General features: G+C 43.0%; 1 protein-coding gene across 4 annotated transcripts; it reads left to right on the top strand.

Moving 5' to 3' along the window:
* The first annotated feature begins 10,955 nt into the window (after positions 1 to 10,955).
* Positions 10,956 to 18,916, top strand: LOC123071858 (uncharacterized). Of its 4 annotated transcripts, XR_006434564.1 has the most exons (8): positions 10,956 to 11,544; positions 11,680 to 11,741; positions 12,045 to 12,206; positions 12,331 to 12,390; positions 13,354 to 13,504; positions 13,592 to 13,774; positions 15,152 to 15,238; positions 18,900 to 18,916. XR_006434564.1 is itself a non-coding variant. In XM_044495432.1 (6 exons), the coding sequence occupies exons 2-6, from the start codon at positions 11,705 to 11,707 to the stop codon at positions 13,596 to 13,598; spliced, it is 417 nt and encodes a 138-aa protein (XP_044351367.1). In that variant the 5' UTR covers positions 10,956 to 11,544; positions 11,680 to 11,704; the 3' UTR covers positions 13,599 to 16,064. The 4 variants fall into 4 exon arrangements, 1 of the variants encoding a protein (XP_044351367.1); XR_006434562.1 differs by having other exon boundaries at positions 13,592 to 15,238; XR_006434563.1 differs by lacking the exon at positions 18,900 to 18,916 and having other exon boundaries at positions 15,152 to 16,069.
* Positions 18,917 to 18,952: the final 36 nt, after the last annotated feature.

Genomic DNA, 18,952 nt, shown 5'->3' with positions numbered 1-18,952 from the left:
CACTCCGACAGTTATCTTCTATTCTCCCACCACATGGAAGTGGAATCCATGTAAAATTGTGTGGGGATGATGATGTTGATTTAAGTCTTCTAGGAGATAGCTGCACACAAAAAAAGTCATGTAGGAGATGTATTGTGTCAATGTATATGCATGGTATACAATGTAGTATAGATGAAAATCTGGATATAAAAGGTACTATGTGCATATCAGCATATGATAAATTTGCCTTTGGATCTTTGGTCTGACTTTCAAGTATATAATTTACCTTAGGTATTTATTCTTATCATATTTATTCTTCTCATGTGGAAGGTTTGAACCAACCAGAAGTCTTATGTAGTTTTCCTCTACATTTAACCCATACAAAATAGATTTCCCACCATGATAATGACCTGACCTGCTTTGACCTTGACATACATGCAGAGAAAGTTGTATTGCAGAGCGTCCTGATATTTGCACCTCTCGCAGCTTTGACCTATAGAGGAATGGAGAAACTGTACTGAGGGGAAAACCTGGCCGCACAGACTAGATCATAAGATGAAAAATAAGGGGCGAATAGCTCCCATGCGACGTTGTTGGTGTGAATTATCTCTCATGTGACGTAGTTGGTTGTAATCGCTCTCATGCGACATCTTCGTTGGAAAAAATAGCTCCCATGCAACACTGCTGCCTAATCCAAAGACACATGTTTAAAACTCGAATCAGGTGAGCGGGACCCACAACATGGGACCCACTAACTTATCCAACTCAGCATTGGTCAGGTGAGCGGGACCCACAGCGTGGAACCCACTAACTTATCCAGGTCAGCATTGGTACAAGAGGACACCGAGCCGTGCCCCGAGCCGTGCAGCACCCGAGCCCATCCTCCCCCTCCCCCTCCCCGACCGTTGTTGTTCTTTTTCTCCGGCGACGACGCGCAGCAACGCCGTTCCGGGCCGCGACCTAGCAATGTCGAGCTCCGCTTCAGCCTCCCGCCGCTCATGGCCGCGCTATGGCGCAGTGCCCATGACAAGATGCCCTGCATGCCCACGTATCGCACCCCTGAAGCGGCTAGTCACAACGACCGACAAGAATGGCAACCTTGGACGGGAATTCGTGAAATGCGAGAGCAAACCAGAGCAGGGAAAGGTGAGATTTTACTTCTCAATATGCCAATTTTGGTTTTTGTCTCCCAATTTCATATTTGCCCATTTTTCCCCATCGGATTTGGGATTTAGGGTTCATCTTTCCGATTTCAGAAATTGAAGCAATGCACCCATTTTGAGTGGCTAGATGAGTACATAGAGCGGATCAACTGGAGGGTGCATCAGGGGAGCTCGATTTACTGTTGGAGGCGGAGAAGTTGGGCAAGTTTGGATCGGGCGCATCTGGATCCGGGGCCCCTGGATCTGGCAATTCCATCGGGGGCGCCCGCCCTTCCATTGGTGCTACTGTGGGGGATGCAGGAGTGACGGCAGAGCTGAAGAAGCTGAACAAGCAGATGAAGAAACTCATCAAATTGCAGAAGCAGGGCAATTTGATGGGGCTGAACAAGCACTTTTGTATGTTTGTGTAATTGGTCTCGCATTTGTTTATGTGATGATAATTAGTCGTAAGTGAATAGATTGGGCATCATTTGTAATCGGGATGATATGTACATTTGAATAAAAGTGTTGCGCTGTATGAATTCAGCATGTCCTCTCCACTCTGTTTCGGCCCCGTTTTTTAGTTCTTCAGTTCGTCATCAGTTTCAGTTTCAGTGGTAGAGGGAGAAAAGAAAAAAAAGGTTCGTCCACAGTTGCCCGAAAAGGCCAGACCCATATAGAAGTTAGGCAGGGCCGAATAGAACATATCCAGGCCCATTGATAAAAGGAGTGCAAAAAAAGTGCACACGGTCATTGACATCGATATATCTTTTCGGCTTTAGATCATTTCACAAATTTTAAGTTTCCTGCGGTCACCTTTTTTGAGATAACTCATCTGATAATTATTTGAGATATTTTTATGCATAAGCTATTTGAGATAATTATTTGAGCAGTCTTTGTGAACCAAAAAAGTTACAATTGTTTGGTTCTAGTTTATTTCAACCAAGCACCATTTCTTAATATATTTTTTTACTTGTGCTATGGTGTTTTCAAAGTTTTTACTCGTGTGTTTCAACCGAAAAAGGTTGTGCCCAAAAAAGAAGACATCTAGTGTGCCCCTAGTAGCATCTCCTTACAACATAGAGGGGCATCCCCTTACAACCAGGGGCGGATCCATACTTGGTCATGGGTGTACACCCAAATCTTTTGGCTAGACATTTTTATATATGGTGTATACTTTAATACATTCAGTGCCCAAATGACCTTTCTCGCTAATGCCATGTTTGGCAGCAAAAAATGACATAGCAAGCATGATTTAAACATCAAACAACACTTGCGCATGTCATCAGCACCAGATAATTAGCATTTTTCTTGCCCATTGTCTTCAAATGCATTGTATACCAACTGTATGATTATGTAGTACAGTACATAATCTTTATTGTCAATTTCTTGGTAACGTACATTTTAGATACCAGATCAATTGTTTTTTAGTACACATGGCCACATAAATAAAATGCAATGGAGAAACTTTAGGACCGAAAAAACATATAGATAGATAGTGGGGCATCGGGTACCCTAGTAGCATAGATAGATAAAACATATAGAGGGGCATCCCCCCATTACATATAGTTCATAAAACATGAAAGTAAAATAATTAAAACTAGATATATAAAAGACACGGGCACACACGCCCGAACCAACACAAACACAAACTAGAGCCCCAAACTAGATAGATAGAAGACTCGCCCCTTGAACAACTCCTTGGCCCCTCCTCCTTGCCACTCCTTGGCCCCTCCTCCTTGGGCCCCTCACTCGTCATCCTCCGGCATCTGGTAGGGGAGGGTGTGCATGCCGTTGGGGTGAGGGAAGATGTGGTGGAAGTTGGTGAAGATGTTGTAGGTCGTGAACGCGATAAACTCGCATCCACACCAGAACACCTGGCCGAGGAGGTGGTGAGCGTCGTAGGGGTTGGTGAAGGTGACGTGGAGGCCGATGACGAGGCCGTTGGCGTTGCCATCGTACTGCTCGTGGAGGTGGAACATGGGCGGAGTGCCCGGAGGGAGGTGGCGGTAGCCGGCTTGGAGGAAGAAGCGAGCCAACTCTCTAGGGCCCCTCCACCTAGAGATGGCCCACACCCTCAGGCTATTCTCGACGACGACTCCGGCCGGGTACTGCCTCTCCGGCACGGTGCGAGGGCGACAGTAGGTAGGGCCGTTGAACTGCATGGTGGCTCGAGTGGTGGATTTGGCTCGAAAAGAAGAAGGGGAGGAGGCTTGAGAGATGAGTGTGAGAGGATGAGGAAATGGTGCCCTTTTATAGCCGCGTTGCAGCTGTGGTCAATGTGTACACGGTGCCTTCTGGATCGTTTTCTCTTCTCCGTTCGCACTGGCATAAGTAATTGCGGGCATTAATTCAAAAAACGGCGGCCAGAGCATCCAAAGAGGCACGGGCAGCACAGGCGAGTTGCATCGTTTCGTGCACTTGCATCGGCGGTGACAGGCCCGTTCATCCGCGCGTGACACTGAAAAAGGAGCTGCGCCACATCTGCACCACCGACACGTCCGTCTCGTTCAAACATGCATTTGTTAAAATAGCTTAGATCGACGGTGGACGTTTGGCGCTAGGGTTACATGGGGTTTGGAGGCAGTTAACGGGGTTTTGAAAGGTTTGACCGAACATTCAAATGTGTATAACTAATTCAAAAAAAAATCTAAAAAATGAAAAACCTGCGCATATAGCCTTTTTATGTTACCTAGTTATGATATAAAATGATAAACTTGATCTAATGATCTTTGCTTGAAAAAACCTTCACAAATTGGACTATATCGACTAAGGTTGCATGGAGTTCACAGGAGTGAGAAGAGGGTTTGAGGTTTTGAAAATGCAAAAAAAATCAAAAACATCACCTTAGCTTCATTTTAGAGTGACTAAGGAGGATCTGAAGTTATTTTTGCATTTAAAAATTTTAAACTTGTTTTATTGCTAACTTTGTATTAAAGGGTGTTTTTTCAAAAATAAATTAAATAATATGAATACTTATTCAAAAAAGGTGAGACTTCGTATTGATCCTATATAGGTATAATATAAGCTAAGAAAATCTTTTTTGGGTGATTTTGAGAAGGTCGAAAAAACTTGCTTAGAAATGGGGCCGTTTTCCCTTACTTTGGAGCCTATTTGGACAACATTGTCCATGACTATGAGTTGGAATTCACAAAAAGGGTTGGATTTATGAACTAAAGTGCATAATAGTACATAAAACGATGCAACATCACAGAACAAATAAATGAACTCAAAAAATATTGGAGATAGGTTCAAATTTGAATATCGGTTCAAATTTGAATATCGGTCAAATCAACATCATAGCACATAAGTTATCACATGAAAGAACATAAGTTTTCACATCAAATGACAACAAACTTAAGTTTTCACATCAAATTTGAATGATTTCGACTCTATTTCTTTTGCTTCTTTCTACCACTCGATTTCTTCTGCTTTTTTCCACCGTTTGGTTCCACGGCGCATAGTTTGTTGATGCTGATGCTCTTGATTTTTGGCCCCTTGCAAACTCCACTAGGCCCCCTCAACTTTTGCACCTGACCATGTCCCACTTCTTCAGTTTGCACTTCTGCAGATTGAGTAGATGGCACACATTGTTCAACTACTTCAGTTTGCAACTCAACACTTGGCAGCACAACCTCCAAACATGGCAACACAGTTGTCAAAGCAGATTCGAATGGCAGCACAACAGTTGCTTCATCTGCAACAGTTTCAGATTGCCCTAGCGTCTGCAAAACAGATTCAGTATGCATCACATCGTCCAAAACACAAACACTTAGCTCATGTTCAGCAGTAACAATTTCAGTTAGCTCCATATCTTTGTCACCAAACATTATCTGCTTAGTGCTCTTCCTTCTATAGCCACTGAGTCTTGCTTTTTTCACTGGCCAGCATTGTTCAACAACAAGAGGTGGGGCTTTTTCTGCATGCTTCCTCCTAAAAAATAAAGCATTTGACTTGGTTAGATACTAGAACAAGTAGCAAAATCAAAAACTTGCAAAAACAGTAACATAAACATACTTTGGCCTCTGAGGAGTGTAGATGCACTTGGATGAACCAATTCTATGCCCAAGTACCTCACACAACTTGCACCTATTTTTGTTACCTTTTTGAGCCCTTTTGGGCTTATCATTCTTTTCCTTTTCCTTTTTCCCCTTCTTACTACCACCACCTTTCTCAAACCAAGCTTTGAATCTGCTCTGTTTAGGCCTCCCAGCCTTTCTTCTAGTGACAGGGGGACACAAGGTAAATTCTATTTCCACCTCAGGCCACTGAGATTGGTCAGTCAGTGCAGGAATTGGACTTGCATATGCAGCTTTGAATTTTTGTACTGAATAATACTCATGCAAATATGGGTGCATATTTAACCTGGGTTTAGATGCCAAAAAAAGTATGGAATGCTCACATGGTTTTCCAGTGTGTTGCCACTCTTGGCAAGTGCACTCATGCAACTCAGTATTTACCACATGCCTCTTGCCACTCTTTGTATCTCTAACTTCAGCACCCCACAAGGAAGATTTCTCAACAGATAGATGTGAAAGATTTCTACTCCTGTTGACCACCTGTTGTACCACTGCTGGAAGCTTGTCCCCTTCCAAAATATTAGCAATTTTTCCTCTCAACTCCCACAAATGCATGATCATGATCCTTATTTGGTCCACCATGTCATGCACAGGCAAGTCTTTCAAATGCTTCACTTTGTTGTTAAAACTTTCTGCCAAGTTGTTATTGATATGATCACATTTTATGGCAGTATTAAAACCTGATCTATACCACAACAGAGAATGGTGGGTGTTCAACCATGAAGCAAATTCATTATCACTACATGATGCCAATATCTTACCAAGGTGATAGGAATGTGTCTGTCTGGTGTAGGATCTTGCTGCTGGCCACATGCGCCCAAATTCATCTCCTCTAAATTTTTTATCAGATTCATCCACATATGTCCAAAGCACTCCCTCTGCTCAGCATGGGGGAAAACATTTTTTACTGCATTTTCCAACCCTTTACATGCATCTGTGTGGATGGCCAAAGGAGAAACTGGCCCTATGCATCTTTTCAGTTGCATCATGAACCATATCCATGATGCCTCTGTCTCTGATTGAAACATTCCTATTGCAATTGGGAACATCCAGTTGTGTCCATCTAGAGCATTGCATGCAGCCAACTGACCATTCCACTTTCCAGTCAAAAACGATGAGTCTATGCTCAAATATGGACGACAACCTGCTTTGAATCCATCTATGCAAGGCTTCAAACACATAAAAAAACTTGCTGAATAAAACCTTGCCATCCTCTGTTACCTCTGTATCTATCTCCACCACACTCCCAGGTGACCTCTTCTCCACCTCTGCTTTAAAACTATACAACATCCTAAATGTATTTGCCCAGTCACCATACAATGATTTCATGGCCCTTTGTTTTGCTTTCCACACTGTGGTATATTGCAGCTGGATGGGGTACAACTTCTCCAAGTCAACTTTAAGCCTCTTTGCAGTAGTGTTTGGAGTCTTGGCTAAAATAGGAGTAATCTTCTCTGTAACCCAAAGCTGTGATGTCATCTTTGAAACTCTCTGTGAAGTGGTCATACATGTATGCTGGTGTGGTATTTGATTTACCCTTACTGTACTTCCATCAGGTTGTAGTCTGGCAGACAAGTACCATTTGCAAGGATTGCCACCACCATCATAACCTTTGCACCGAGCATAAAATTTCTTTTGATCAGTCCACATAGTCTTGGCATCAAACTCTTTTTTCACTGCATAGGTCCTGAAAGACATCCTAAACTCCTTCATGCTTGGCCACAACTTTCCCACCTCAATAACTGGGTTCTCTTTGTCATACAAACAAACCAGCTCATTATCATCTGCATCATCCACATCATCTGCAGCCTCTCTCATCAGGTGTTCTTCATCCTCATTTGCATTTCTAGGGCCTGTGTTACCTTCAGCTGGCAAAGAACTGTCATCCTTCTCCTTATCTTTGTCATCAACTTGAATGCCAAACATTTCGGCCATATCAATGTCAGATATTGGTGTAATGACCAAATCTGTTTTTTCATTCAACTCTACTACATTCCAGTCAACAACAATCTTCCTAGCACCATGGGTTCCCTCCTCTCCATATGCATCAATCCCAGTATCTTCAGCTATTATAGTCGGTTCAGTCAACAATGCCAACATCTTCTTTTGTGAAACCCACTCATCATCTTCCATCTGTGCAGCCATCTTTGATGGCACATAACCAACTCTGGAATGAGTTTGCAGATCAATTAGCACTGCATAAAATGTTACTTGTTTGCTTGCCCATCCTCCTTGCTGATCAATTTCAGCAACCATGGATTCTCCATCTTCAATTCTCACATACTCACCATTATAGTTATCAAAACGTTGCAGAGATACCTCTTGTTCTGGACCCCAAACAATACTCTCCCCAATTCTCTCCACCAAATTGCCCACGGCCTTCTCCTTCATGATCTCCAATTCCTGGGGATCAACATCTGCAAAATCGACATCCAACCTCACGGTGGTATCTCTATCAATGTCTTGGACACTGCCATCACTGAGCTTGGCTTTACAGGGAAAAAATTCCACTATAATTGCAAATGTGGTGGCAGAACCTGAACCTCCCCTGTTTTGTCAATGGCAGGCAGCGGCGGCAGTCACTACCAAATCGAGTTCGATTCTAAATCGCCAAGAAAAGAGCGCGACATTACCGATTTGAAGCACTGTCTCCTCGGGGCAGCCCGTCTCCTCGCTCCATCTCATCTAGCCCTCGCTCCATCTCCTATCCAATCAAGCAACAGGGGCAGCATGAGACCACAGATTTATTCAAAATTCAGTGGAATGGGAGTAGTGTTTGGAAAATACTCACTCGCAATAGCCGCTGCAGGGATAGGCGCTCCACCACCGGGCCGCGGAGAAGAAACAACCCCCGGATCCAATGGAGCCCGATTCTAAATCGCCAAGAAACAGAGGCAGCATGAGGCCACAGATCCCCCAAAATTCTGGGGAGTGGGACTAGGGTTTCGGGCTCACCTCGCAACAGCTCTGCCGCTGCCGAGAAATGCGCTCCACCACCGCGGAGAAGAAACCACTGGCGGAGAAGATGCTTACGGCGGCGCCGCTCGCCCAGTCCAGCACGGTCACACAGTCACCGGTCGAGTCGTGGACGGTTGACTCTTGACTACGTGGCCATAGGTGGACCCCACCAGTCAGAGCACATAACCCCCAGTGTCCTAACCAAATCTCAGCCTAACGGACAGCCAACTAGCCGCGTAAATGGTGTGTCGCATGGGAGCTATTTTTTCCAACGAAGATGTCACATGCAAGCTATTACAGCCAACGACGTCGCATGAGAGACAGTTCACACCAACGACGTCGCATGGGAGCTATTTACCCAAAAATAAGTCTAGCGTCAACCAATAGCAATAACAGTTTAGGCATGATTAATATTGTTCATGCCTACATAGTTTGGCTAGGAGTTTATTCCACTTGAATGATCTGAATGTTGGGAACTAAAGTTAAATCTTATTCCAGACCAGATTCAGGATTATGTGTTGATTCATTTCTGTTTATTCTTTCAACAAAAGCACCAAGGTGATTATTATAACTGTTATAGTTACACTAACAGAACTATGCTAGAGGCGGAGCCAATTTTCAGTCGGGCGGTTAGATATTTAAGGTAGTGAACATTATTGGTACAGTTCACCATGCCAGATTGTTACTACAAGCAGAGTATATATTATCTATGACAAGATGGAAATTTCTAAGATGAGAAATTAATGCCTATATCAATGTGAATACTAGAAGAAAGGGCCTTCAGGTTTTCAATCACAATACCGAAATTAAAGAGTCTTCATCTTTTCACAACATAATTGTGAACATATGAGGTAATCCCAAGTGACAAACATTCGTGGTAAAGCCTACATTTTTCTGTTATAGTTGCACATGATGTCCAAATATTATGGTTAAATGTAATTGGCCTTATGAGCACAACAAACTAGATGATCTATAGCTCTTTGAAGTGCGACTATTTCCAGTTGTGCCACTCTATTATAAAAAATCTTGCATGCAAACTAGCATCTCCTGTTATCTGTATTGCATGCCAGTTCTCTATAATCTCGGTCATTTGTCCTAAAGAAACTTTTATTCTACTCACTGAATCATTCGTTTCTTTCCTAACAAGTTGCTATCAATGGATTTCTAGGAAGTTGAGATGAGACATGGTTGAATTAATATATGGTCTTTTAGAGTTAGAAAGGTAATAGTTTTCTGGCATGTAAGTACGCATCATCACATTTTTTGTTGTTTCATACTTCAGTTATATATCCACATTCAGGTCTACTCGCATATAGTTTCACAAGACCAGGGATATAAAAGTTAAAATCTTTCAACTTTCTGAAGCAATGTGTCTTTGAAGAGAAAGGACTAGATGTTTGACAAAGCATATTAAATTACAAAGTATTCCAATCTGCCGTACTTAATTAGAATGGGCACAAAGAGGAAGTAGCAAGTATGTAAATCCACCTACTCTATATTGCATTTATTTTGTTCAGATTGCACAAATCCTTGCATTTTGTATATAGTTCGAATTGTTAGTTTATGTCCTGCCAACATTTTTTTCTTAATTGTCGTGCGTCAGATGTGAGTCTAATTGGCGAGTACCACTGTAGACAAAACTTAACTAACATACGGAATAGCATTTTAATTCAAGATGCCCATCTATCAGACTATCACTTTATGTGCTACTATTGTTGTCTCATTACATTGATTGATACAATGAAAAATTGCTTGAGTGAATAGTTCTACGGACACTGGTCCGTTGTTGGACAAGATGGACGGATAATAGTTGTCATTTTGTTATAAACGATTGGGAGCTGCTAAAGATGCTTCCCTTATGGGATCTAAGACAACCAAGTAACAAAGTAATGTATTCATGTTGTCTTTCCCTATATATATAAGCTCATTTTTAAGTTCAAATTCAGAAATAAAAAATGATCATGCATGCTCGAAACCTATAACTATATCTTAGGCCATTGGATTAAATTATCCAAAGTTTATATATTCTCTTAAATTCACCTACTCGCATAGTGTTCAAAACATCAACATACATATGTCAATATATGTAGAACATTGTATCAAAAAGTATATATGCATGTCTATGTAACATCTTGAATTTTAGGGCTAAACGATTGAACAATCACTAGCCCGTGCGGATGCACGGGTTGACGACTAGTAGTTATATAATTCTTAACGTAATTGATTAAGTCTTTATCATTTTGAATGGAACGATTAAGCTCCATATTTGTTCCACTAGAATCAAACAAAAACAACAGTGTATCATCCATCGTCTTAATTAACAAACAAACAACAATATACATTTATTAACATCTTAACAAACAAACTACCACTTCGAGATAATTTCTAAACAAGGTTAAAATCAACCATCATCTATAACAAGTCGTTCCTGCCGTCGTTCCTTATCCAGAAATAAGAGAAGGATGGATGTACAAGCCTCCTCAGAGCTCAGTGACTTTCAGCCGTTGGATCGGTTTGCTTGATGCATTTCTGAACGTCGGATCGGCATCTGGATCAACCTGGGCCGTCGGATCTCGAGCTGGCACTGCTGGAATGAATAGTAATGGCAGTAAAATGTAAATACCATGCCCCCACCGGGGTATTTTGGTCATTTCAATTGTAGGGGGTATAAAAGGGCCGGCTCCCGTGGAGACAACCCTAGCTGCCCCCCCACGCGCCTCCTCTCCCCTCCCCTCCCACGCGCCTCCTCTCCTCCTTCCCTGCCGCCGCCCAGCCTCCTCCTTCCACCCCTCCGGCCGGCTCCTCTCCCGCACGCGCCGCCTCCTCCTCCCCACCAGCGCCTCCCTCTCCTCCTTCCCCGCCGCCACCCGACCTCCTCCCCGCCCGCGCCTCCCTCTCCTCCTTCCACTCCTCCGATCTGGCGCCGCCAAACCCTAACGCCCCGCCCTAGCCCCGGCTCCCACGGCAGGGAAGGAGGAACGCCGCCAGCCATCCTCCCCGTCCATCACCGCCACGCCATCACTGGCACCTACTCAAGGCGTGGGCGCTACGGGTCAACCGCGTCGGGGAGATGGGCGCCACGCAGCGGTCGCCGGATCCGTTTTGCTACAAGTCTGGGCGCGTCGGATCCGCTGCTCCTCCCGCCCCACCGCCCACGACCCCCTCTCCCGCAACTCCGGCCAGCCGCCGTCGAGAGGTCAACTCTGGCCGCCTCCACCACCACCCATTGGCAGGAGCGCACCTCCCCCTCCCCCGCTACTCCTCCTCTACCACGTGTTCATCACCGGGAGGAGCAGCGGATCTGCCTGGTGGCGTCGCCGTAGGCTGAAGGAGTGGCGGACCATGGTCCTCGAGTTACTGCACCTCTGGGAAGAAGACGACCTGAGGTGAGCAGCTTCCAATCCGCCATGCGAAGCCACCACTGAGTGCCCTCACCACTTTCCCCATCCCCCCTCTCCTTCTTGCACGGATTTACCAGTTCGTCTGCTCGTGATTTGATATGTTGATTTTGTCATTTGCAGGGGGGTTGGATCCTAAGGGGCAGAGATGCAGTCCTCCAGAGTTGTTGGGAAGAAGAAGATGGGTAAGCTCCTATTTCTCTTCTATGTTGATTTAGCAGACGGAAAAATTAGGAAGAGGACTATGTTGGTGCTCTTAGTCTCATGATTTATGCTATAACAAGTCTCTCATGTGCATATCCTATGTTAGTGAATCACCTTCTAGCTGCTGATTACTCTTTGTTGTTAATTGGTTTGAGAAAACACTACGTGATCATGGTTCTGATTGTGCACCTTCTTGGCTTAGAAAAATAGAGCAATTTCTGTTTATTCTAAAGTTTGGTTATCTCCATGGGGAGTCCTTGATGTGTTATGGCTCGACCGTGCAGCCCTGCGTCCTCGAGCAGGAGCAACTGATTCCCAAGTTGCCGGTGCTTTGTTCGACAAGGAGCATCTCGCCGTCACCTTGGGTGCAGCCGTCCGGTGGAAGGCGCTCTGCCTTTTTCAGAAGACGAGGAGGATCGGCGGATCCATCCCCCCCTCCTCTCCAGGTCTGACCTGTGTTCCATCCTCATATTCACCCATGTCTTCTCAACACTCATGCTCCCCCCTTCTCTTTCTCTCTGATCCATGTTTTCTATGTCTTAACATACATGTCTTTGCGTGTGCGTGCAGCAGCTCGGCGGAGACAAAAGAGGAGGTCACCGGGAGATGACGAAAGATCAAAGGAGGATGGTTAGTGTATGCTTCCTGAGTACTGTCAAATCTGTGTTTTTATACAGTGTTGGTTCCCAACTACTGAAGTCAAAAATTCACTAAGCTTGTGGGTACAGTAAGTTAGTGTTAATGTCTGTTACTGGTTACAGAAGTTAGTGGTTCACTAGATATTGGTTACAGTAAAATACCCCTATGTTACAGTAAGTTAATGGTTAACTGAACTACCGAAGATTTGTCTTCGATTGTACATTAAAGTTAGTGTTCTAAATGTTCTCAGTACTGTACTGAATTTGTCACCGACTGTACTGAAGATTTAAAGTAAACTGAATTTAGAATGCATATACATTAGATTCCAAAAATGGTAGTAGCACTTGGTTCTCATATAAAGCCCATAAGAGCAACCAATTTAAAAGTTTAAAGATAATTTGTGAGAATCTACAACATTTTCTGTAGAGATTAACGGTGAGGCTTAATCTACAACATTATGTGTAGATTAATGGTCAGGCTAAATTGCACTCCATTTTCTGAGAAATTTAAACTGGATGCTGGTATTTCTATGGTCCAGTGAATTAATGCTTGACTGTATCTCCAATACACTCAACCATTCTCTGTGATTATAGTTTCACCGTATCTCAAACACAAGGACAAATGTATTACTCCAGTATAAATCTCCAAGGATTGTGTGCAAGCAATCTCTAGGATCAATATTGAGTTTAGCATATTAGTTAACACTAGGGCCAATATTCAGTTAACAATGGGATCAATATTCAGTTAAGGCAAGTAATGTACATGTGGTTAGCATCATCGTGGTCGATGGAGTGGACAATGCCAACGATCAGTTCGTTTTTGTGGAATGTTATCTCTGGACTGAACTCAAGCAGTAAGAATATATTTGTATCTTGATTATTAGCAGAACAAGTTGCATGATAATTATTTCGTTCTTAGGGAAATATTCGTTGCTGACTTGCTATTGACTCTCAGATTTGCAAGGTCGATCGACATATGCGACAAAGATCCTGTTGTGCACAAGCATACTCCATACATTGTTATCCTCATGGGGCTTGCAGAAAAATGGGTCGATGCGCGTGATGGTCAGTGACCTTCGGCCAGGCAAGAGAAAAGGGAATTTAAGGTACATGATTTTTTGGGTTTGTTGGCCAAATAACTAAACAAATTTCTAGGATATTCTGATTGTTGACAAAGCTACTGTTTTTGCCAGGACCTAATTTGAGCCGTATGCTTAAACCGCGAGTCATCCAAGAAGTGGTCCAGTTTTACACAGTGCTCCTAATAGTACAATTAAGGAAAATAGTTAACTCCCTCAATGATTTGGCCCTTGACTCCCTCTCAATATGGATTCCCAATGCATAATGGACTACCAAACAATGTTAAGGAGCCATAGGTAAGCAAGAATTCACAATTAACAGCCCTTGTAGCTGTGATAATATGACATCATGATAGTTTGGTAAGCAAGAATTCACAATTAACAGTCCTTGTGGCATTTACATACATGTTGGGTTCAGATAGACATATGAAATACCTTGATGCTGACCCTAACAAGCCCAACTAGACCATATGAACGTGCAGCAACCAAGACGGTATTTGCACTTCTGCATATACTATCTAATTTCGATACAGAACTCTCTGGAAGCTGCAGTGGTGAAAATTTGGTGCATACTTCATATAGATGTTCTTCTAGAATGTGCATTTTAGGATCAAGCATTTTCTTGATTTTCATATTGAAGATCAAGCATTTTCTTGATTCTCTTAATATGGAGCTTTGACCATCTCTTTGGTGACCAGTTTGGATAATTTTAGTTATAGCACCCACGCAAATTTTGTTTCTTTCTGTATATTATCAGTCTTCTCAAAAATTGAAGGATTGGTAAGCCTTTTGGTATTATATATTTTTAGTCCATGTTAGGATATCTGTCTATTGTAGGTGAACTGGAGCTTCCACTTTTATCAATGTTGCTTGTGTAAAATATAGACATAGCTTTTCAGGCAATTCTGCTTTGTCATGGAGATGAAAAGTAATTATTTTGGTGTGGTGAATCAATTGTTTTGCTGGGTGAGATATATCCCTCTCCTTGTTTTCTATTTGTCAGGTTTCATTTGATTGAGGTTTATAAGACAAGATTGCAAGTTGTAGAAAGGATGTACATATATGTACTTTTCTGTATAGGTCTTGCCTTGTGAAATTATGTAGTAGTGTTTGTACTTTTTTTTTCTTATATCATGGTGTCGCCTGTGAGTGTTCCCAATAGTGTGGACTAAGTATGCAGCAATAGTGTGAATCAATCTACACTTGCAGCATGACTGTTTTTTCGCCCTGGGCCTTTTTATTTATGTGATAGAACTTTCTTTAGCAATACACCAATTCAGAATATTCATATATTCTTTTCTTAGTCATTTTCAATTTTTATATGTTGGCGAAGAACTTACTTTAGCAGCATAGTGCTAACAAACTTACTTAGGGTATCAAACAGTGTACAACTAAAGAGAATTCAATTAGCTGGCTTGTTTGTAATCAGTGGTCTAGGTAGGTTGCAAGGAAGAGGGCTTTTGTATCATTCTTCTTTTGATTTTTTGGATCAGTGGTCTAGGTAGATTCCAAAGACGGGGATTTTTGGTGTTGGCTTCTTTGGAATTAGTGGTCTAGCTAGGTTCCATGGAGGAGGGATGTTTGTTTGTATGTTGGATATAAAAGTATCAAGTATCAACTTGATCTACATCTGCTCTTTTGCTTTTACATGGCTCACACGGTCATGTTATGTAGCTTCAGAAGAGATTGCAGATCATAAGCTTGCAAGGATAATTGGTTAGTGATTCTTTATCTTTGAGGTTCACCAGGATCACATTGCAGGTATAACCTTCATCTCTTTTTCAAAAACATGCATCTTTATGTTTTGTATAAATATATGTTTGCTGTTTTGTGAGTGTGCTACTGCGCATTGCTTATATATTGCTAGATCTTCTATGATTTAAAGTGAAGATGAGTATGTTCCTTGCATCTCAGCATTTCACCCTTTCCGCTTTAGCAGGATATACTGAGGAGATGCTTTCTTTGACCGTCCGTTAATTATATATTATTTACTCACACTTGATAAATATATATGATATTTTGAGTAAGAATTGAATCTGAACGTGTGCTCTTGTCCAAAAAAGAGAGCATGAAATGATATATTTTACCTATGAATCCTCTTCATGTATAAATAAGCATGCAGATTGTTTTTGATGTCCTCATAACCTGTTATTATAAACCATATATGATTAGAAGACAAGAAAGAATGGCAAAGAGGCACAAGATTCTCATGCCAAAGAGATATTCCTCACTCAAAGGATTTTGACTGACGAGTCCAGGTTTGGTACTAATTATGATCACTTTCAGGTCCATTTGCAGGTTTGGTTTGATTTTCCTTTATGATGCAGCACCATCATTTGCAGCATGAGGACAACATGATTGTAGCTAACACCCTCTTTAGAAAGAGAGAATCACATCTGGTGACTTTTAGTAGTGGCCAACACTCTAGCCAGATTGATTTCATCCTCTCGAGAAGAGAAGATAGGCGTGCGTGCCTAGACTGTAAGGTGATACCTGGGGAGAGTGTTGTACCCCAGCATAAGCTGGTGGTTGCTGACTTCCGCTTTCGGATTCGTGTCCAGCGGGATAAGCGTGCCAAGGTCGCTAGAACGAAGTGGTGGAAGCTCAAGGGGGAGGTAGCTCAGGTGTTCAAGGAGAGGGTATTTAAGGAGGGCCCTTGGGAGGAAGGAGGGGATGCGGACAATGTGTGGATGAAGATGGCGACTTGCTTTCGTAAGGTGGCCTCGGAGGAGTTTGGAGTGTCCAGGGGAAGGAGAAGCGAAGATAAGGATACCTGGTGGTGGAATGATGATGTCCAGAAGGCGCTTAAAGAGAAGAAAGATTGCTTCAGACGCCTATACCTGGATAGGAGTGCAGACAACATAGAGAAGTACAAGATGGCGAAGAAGGCCGCAAAGCGAGCTGTTGGTGAAGCAAGGGGTCGGGCATATGAGGACCTCTACCAACGGTTAGGCACGAAGGAAGGTGAAAGGGACATATATAAGATGGCTAAGATCCGGGAGAGGAAGACGAGGGATATTGGCCAAGTCAAATGCATCAAGGACGGAGCAGGCCAACTCTTGGTGAAGGATGAAGAGATTAAGCATAGATGGCGGGAGTACTTCGATAAGCTGTTCAATGGGGAGAATGAGAGTTCTACCATTGAACTGAATGACTCCTTTGATGAGACCAGCATGCGTTTTGTGCGGCGCATCCAGGAGTCTGAGGTGAAGGAGGCTTTAAAAAGGATGAAAGGAGGCAAGGTGATGGGCCCTGATTGTATCCCCATTGAGGTGTGGAAAGGTCTCGGGGACATAGCGATAGTATGGCTAACCAAGCTTTTCAACCTCATTTTTCGGGCAAACAAGATGCCAGAAGAATGTAGACGGAGTATATTAGTACCAATCTTCAAGAACAAGGGGGATGTTCAGAGTTGTACTAATTACCGTGGAATTAAGCTGATGAGCCATACAATGAAGCTATGGGAGAGAGTCATTGAGCACCACTTAAGAAGAATGACAAGCGTGACCAAAAATCAGTTTGGTTTCATGCCTGGGAGGTCGACCATGGAAGCCATTTTCTTGGTACGACAACTTATGGAGAGATATAGGGAGCATAAGAAGGACTTGCATATGGTGTTCATTGACTTGGAGAAGGCCTATGATAAGATACCGCGGAATGTCATGTGGTGGGCCTTGGAGAAACACAAAGTCCCAGCAAAGTACATTACCCTCATCAAGGACATGTACAATAATGTTGTGACAAGTGTTCGAACAAGTGATGTCGACACCGATGACTTCCCGATTAAGATAGGACTGCATCAGGGGTCAGCTTTGAGCCCTTATCTTTTTGCATTGGTGATGGATGAGGTCACAAGGGGTATACAAGGAGATATCCCATGGTGTATGCTCTTTGCGGATGATGTGGTGCTAGTTGACGATAGTCGGACGGGGGTAAATAGGAAGTTAGAGTTATGGAGACAAACCTTGGAATCGAAAGGGTTTAGGCTTAGTAGAACTAAAACCGAGTACATGATGTGCGGTTTCAGTACTACTAGCTATGAGGAGGAGGAGGTTAGCCTTGATGGCCAGGTGGTACCTCGGAAGGACACCTTTCGGTATTTGGGGTCAATGTTGCAGGAGGATGGGGGTATTGATGAAGATGTGAACCATCGAATCAAAGCCGGATGGATGAAGTGGCGCCAAGCTTCTGGCATTCTCTGTGACAAGAGAGTGCCACAAAAGCTAAAAGGCAAGTTCTACAGGACGGCGGTTCGACCCGCAATGTTGTATGGCGCGGAGTGTTGGCCGACTAAAAGGCGACATGTTCAACAGTTAGGTGTGGCGGAGATGCGTATGTTGAGATGGATGTGTGGCCACACGAGGAAGGATCGAGTCCGGAATGATGATATACGAGATAGAGTTGGGGTAGCACCAATTGAGGAGAAGCTTGTCCAACATCGTTTGAGATGGTTTGGGCAGATTCAGCGCAGGCCTCCAGAAGCTCAGTGCATAGCGGACGGCTAAAGCGTGCGGAGAATGTCAAGAGAGGGCGGGGTCGACCGATTTTGACATGGGAGGAGTCCGTTAAGAGAGACCTGAAGGATTGGAGTATCGACAAAGAGCTAGCTATGGACAGGGGTGCGTGGAAGCTTGCTATCCATGTGCCAGAGCCATGAGTTGGTTGCGAGATCTTATGGGTTTCACCTCTAGCCTACCCCAACTTGTTTGGGACTAAAGGCTTTGTTGTTGTTGTTGTTTATGCAGCACCATCATTTGGACTTACAACTCTGAACCAGTATATGAAGAAATTTAAAGTTCTGGATATATATTCCAATGATGCAGTGTAAGATCCATTCTCAGCAATCCTTTCTACTTTGGTTTTCGATGTGATGCCTTGCTCGACTCCTCCCTTCTATTGGAAAATGGTGCTCTTCTATATCACTCTTCATCTTCAAAAAAATTAGTTATTTTGTTTTTATGTTCCTTTGGTTATACCATGCTTAGATATGTAAGCATACCAATAGCTTGGCATTTACCTCCTGGTTATGCCAAAAACTTTATAATATTCGATTTGAATAATTTTGTTGCAGTGTCATGTAGTATTATTCTTGTGAGAATTCAGTTGCCAGAACTCTCTTTTTCTGATGGTTTTCAACCATTTTTATATGTTGGTTCTCATTTTTTTTGTTTGGGAATTCCGTTGACTGAGAATTTGCTATGCCTGCTGGTTAGGTAATTGGTCTTTGTGTGTGTGTGTGTGCGGAGATCGATAAGGCTAAGTAACTAATTTTTGTTGTGATATAAATCTTCTGTACATGCATGTTTCCCACATCAAGCTCGGACATGCTTTTGCTTTCCTGATTTTTATGCGGTATATTATGTGTACATGTGCACGTTGCTTCTCCTTTGATGATGCATTCACTCTGGATTTTATTTTTCAGAACCATTTCTCCTGCCAGTCCTTCCAAGTCCCTCAAGAACTCAGCAGATTCTC

This window comes from Triticum aestivum, chromosome 3B, assembly GCF_018294505.1.
Source record: "Triticum aestivum cultivar Chinese Spring chromosome 3B, IWGSC CS RefSeq v2.1, whole genome shotgun sequence".
Taxonomy (NCBI): Eukaryota; Viridiplantae; Streptophyta; class Magnoliopsida; order Poales; family Poaceae; genus Triticum; species Triticum aestivum.
This window is presented reverse-complemented; position numbering and strand designations above follow the sequence as displayed.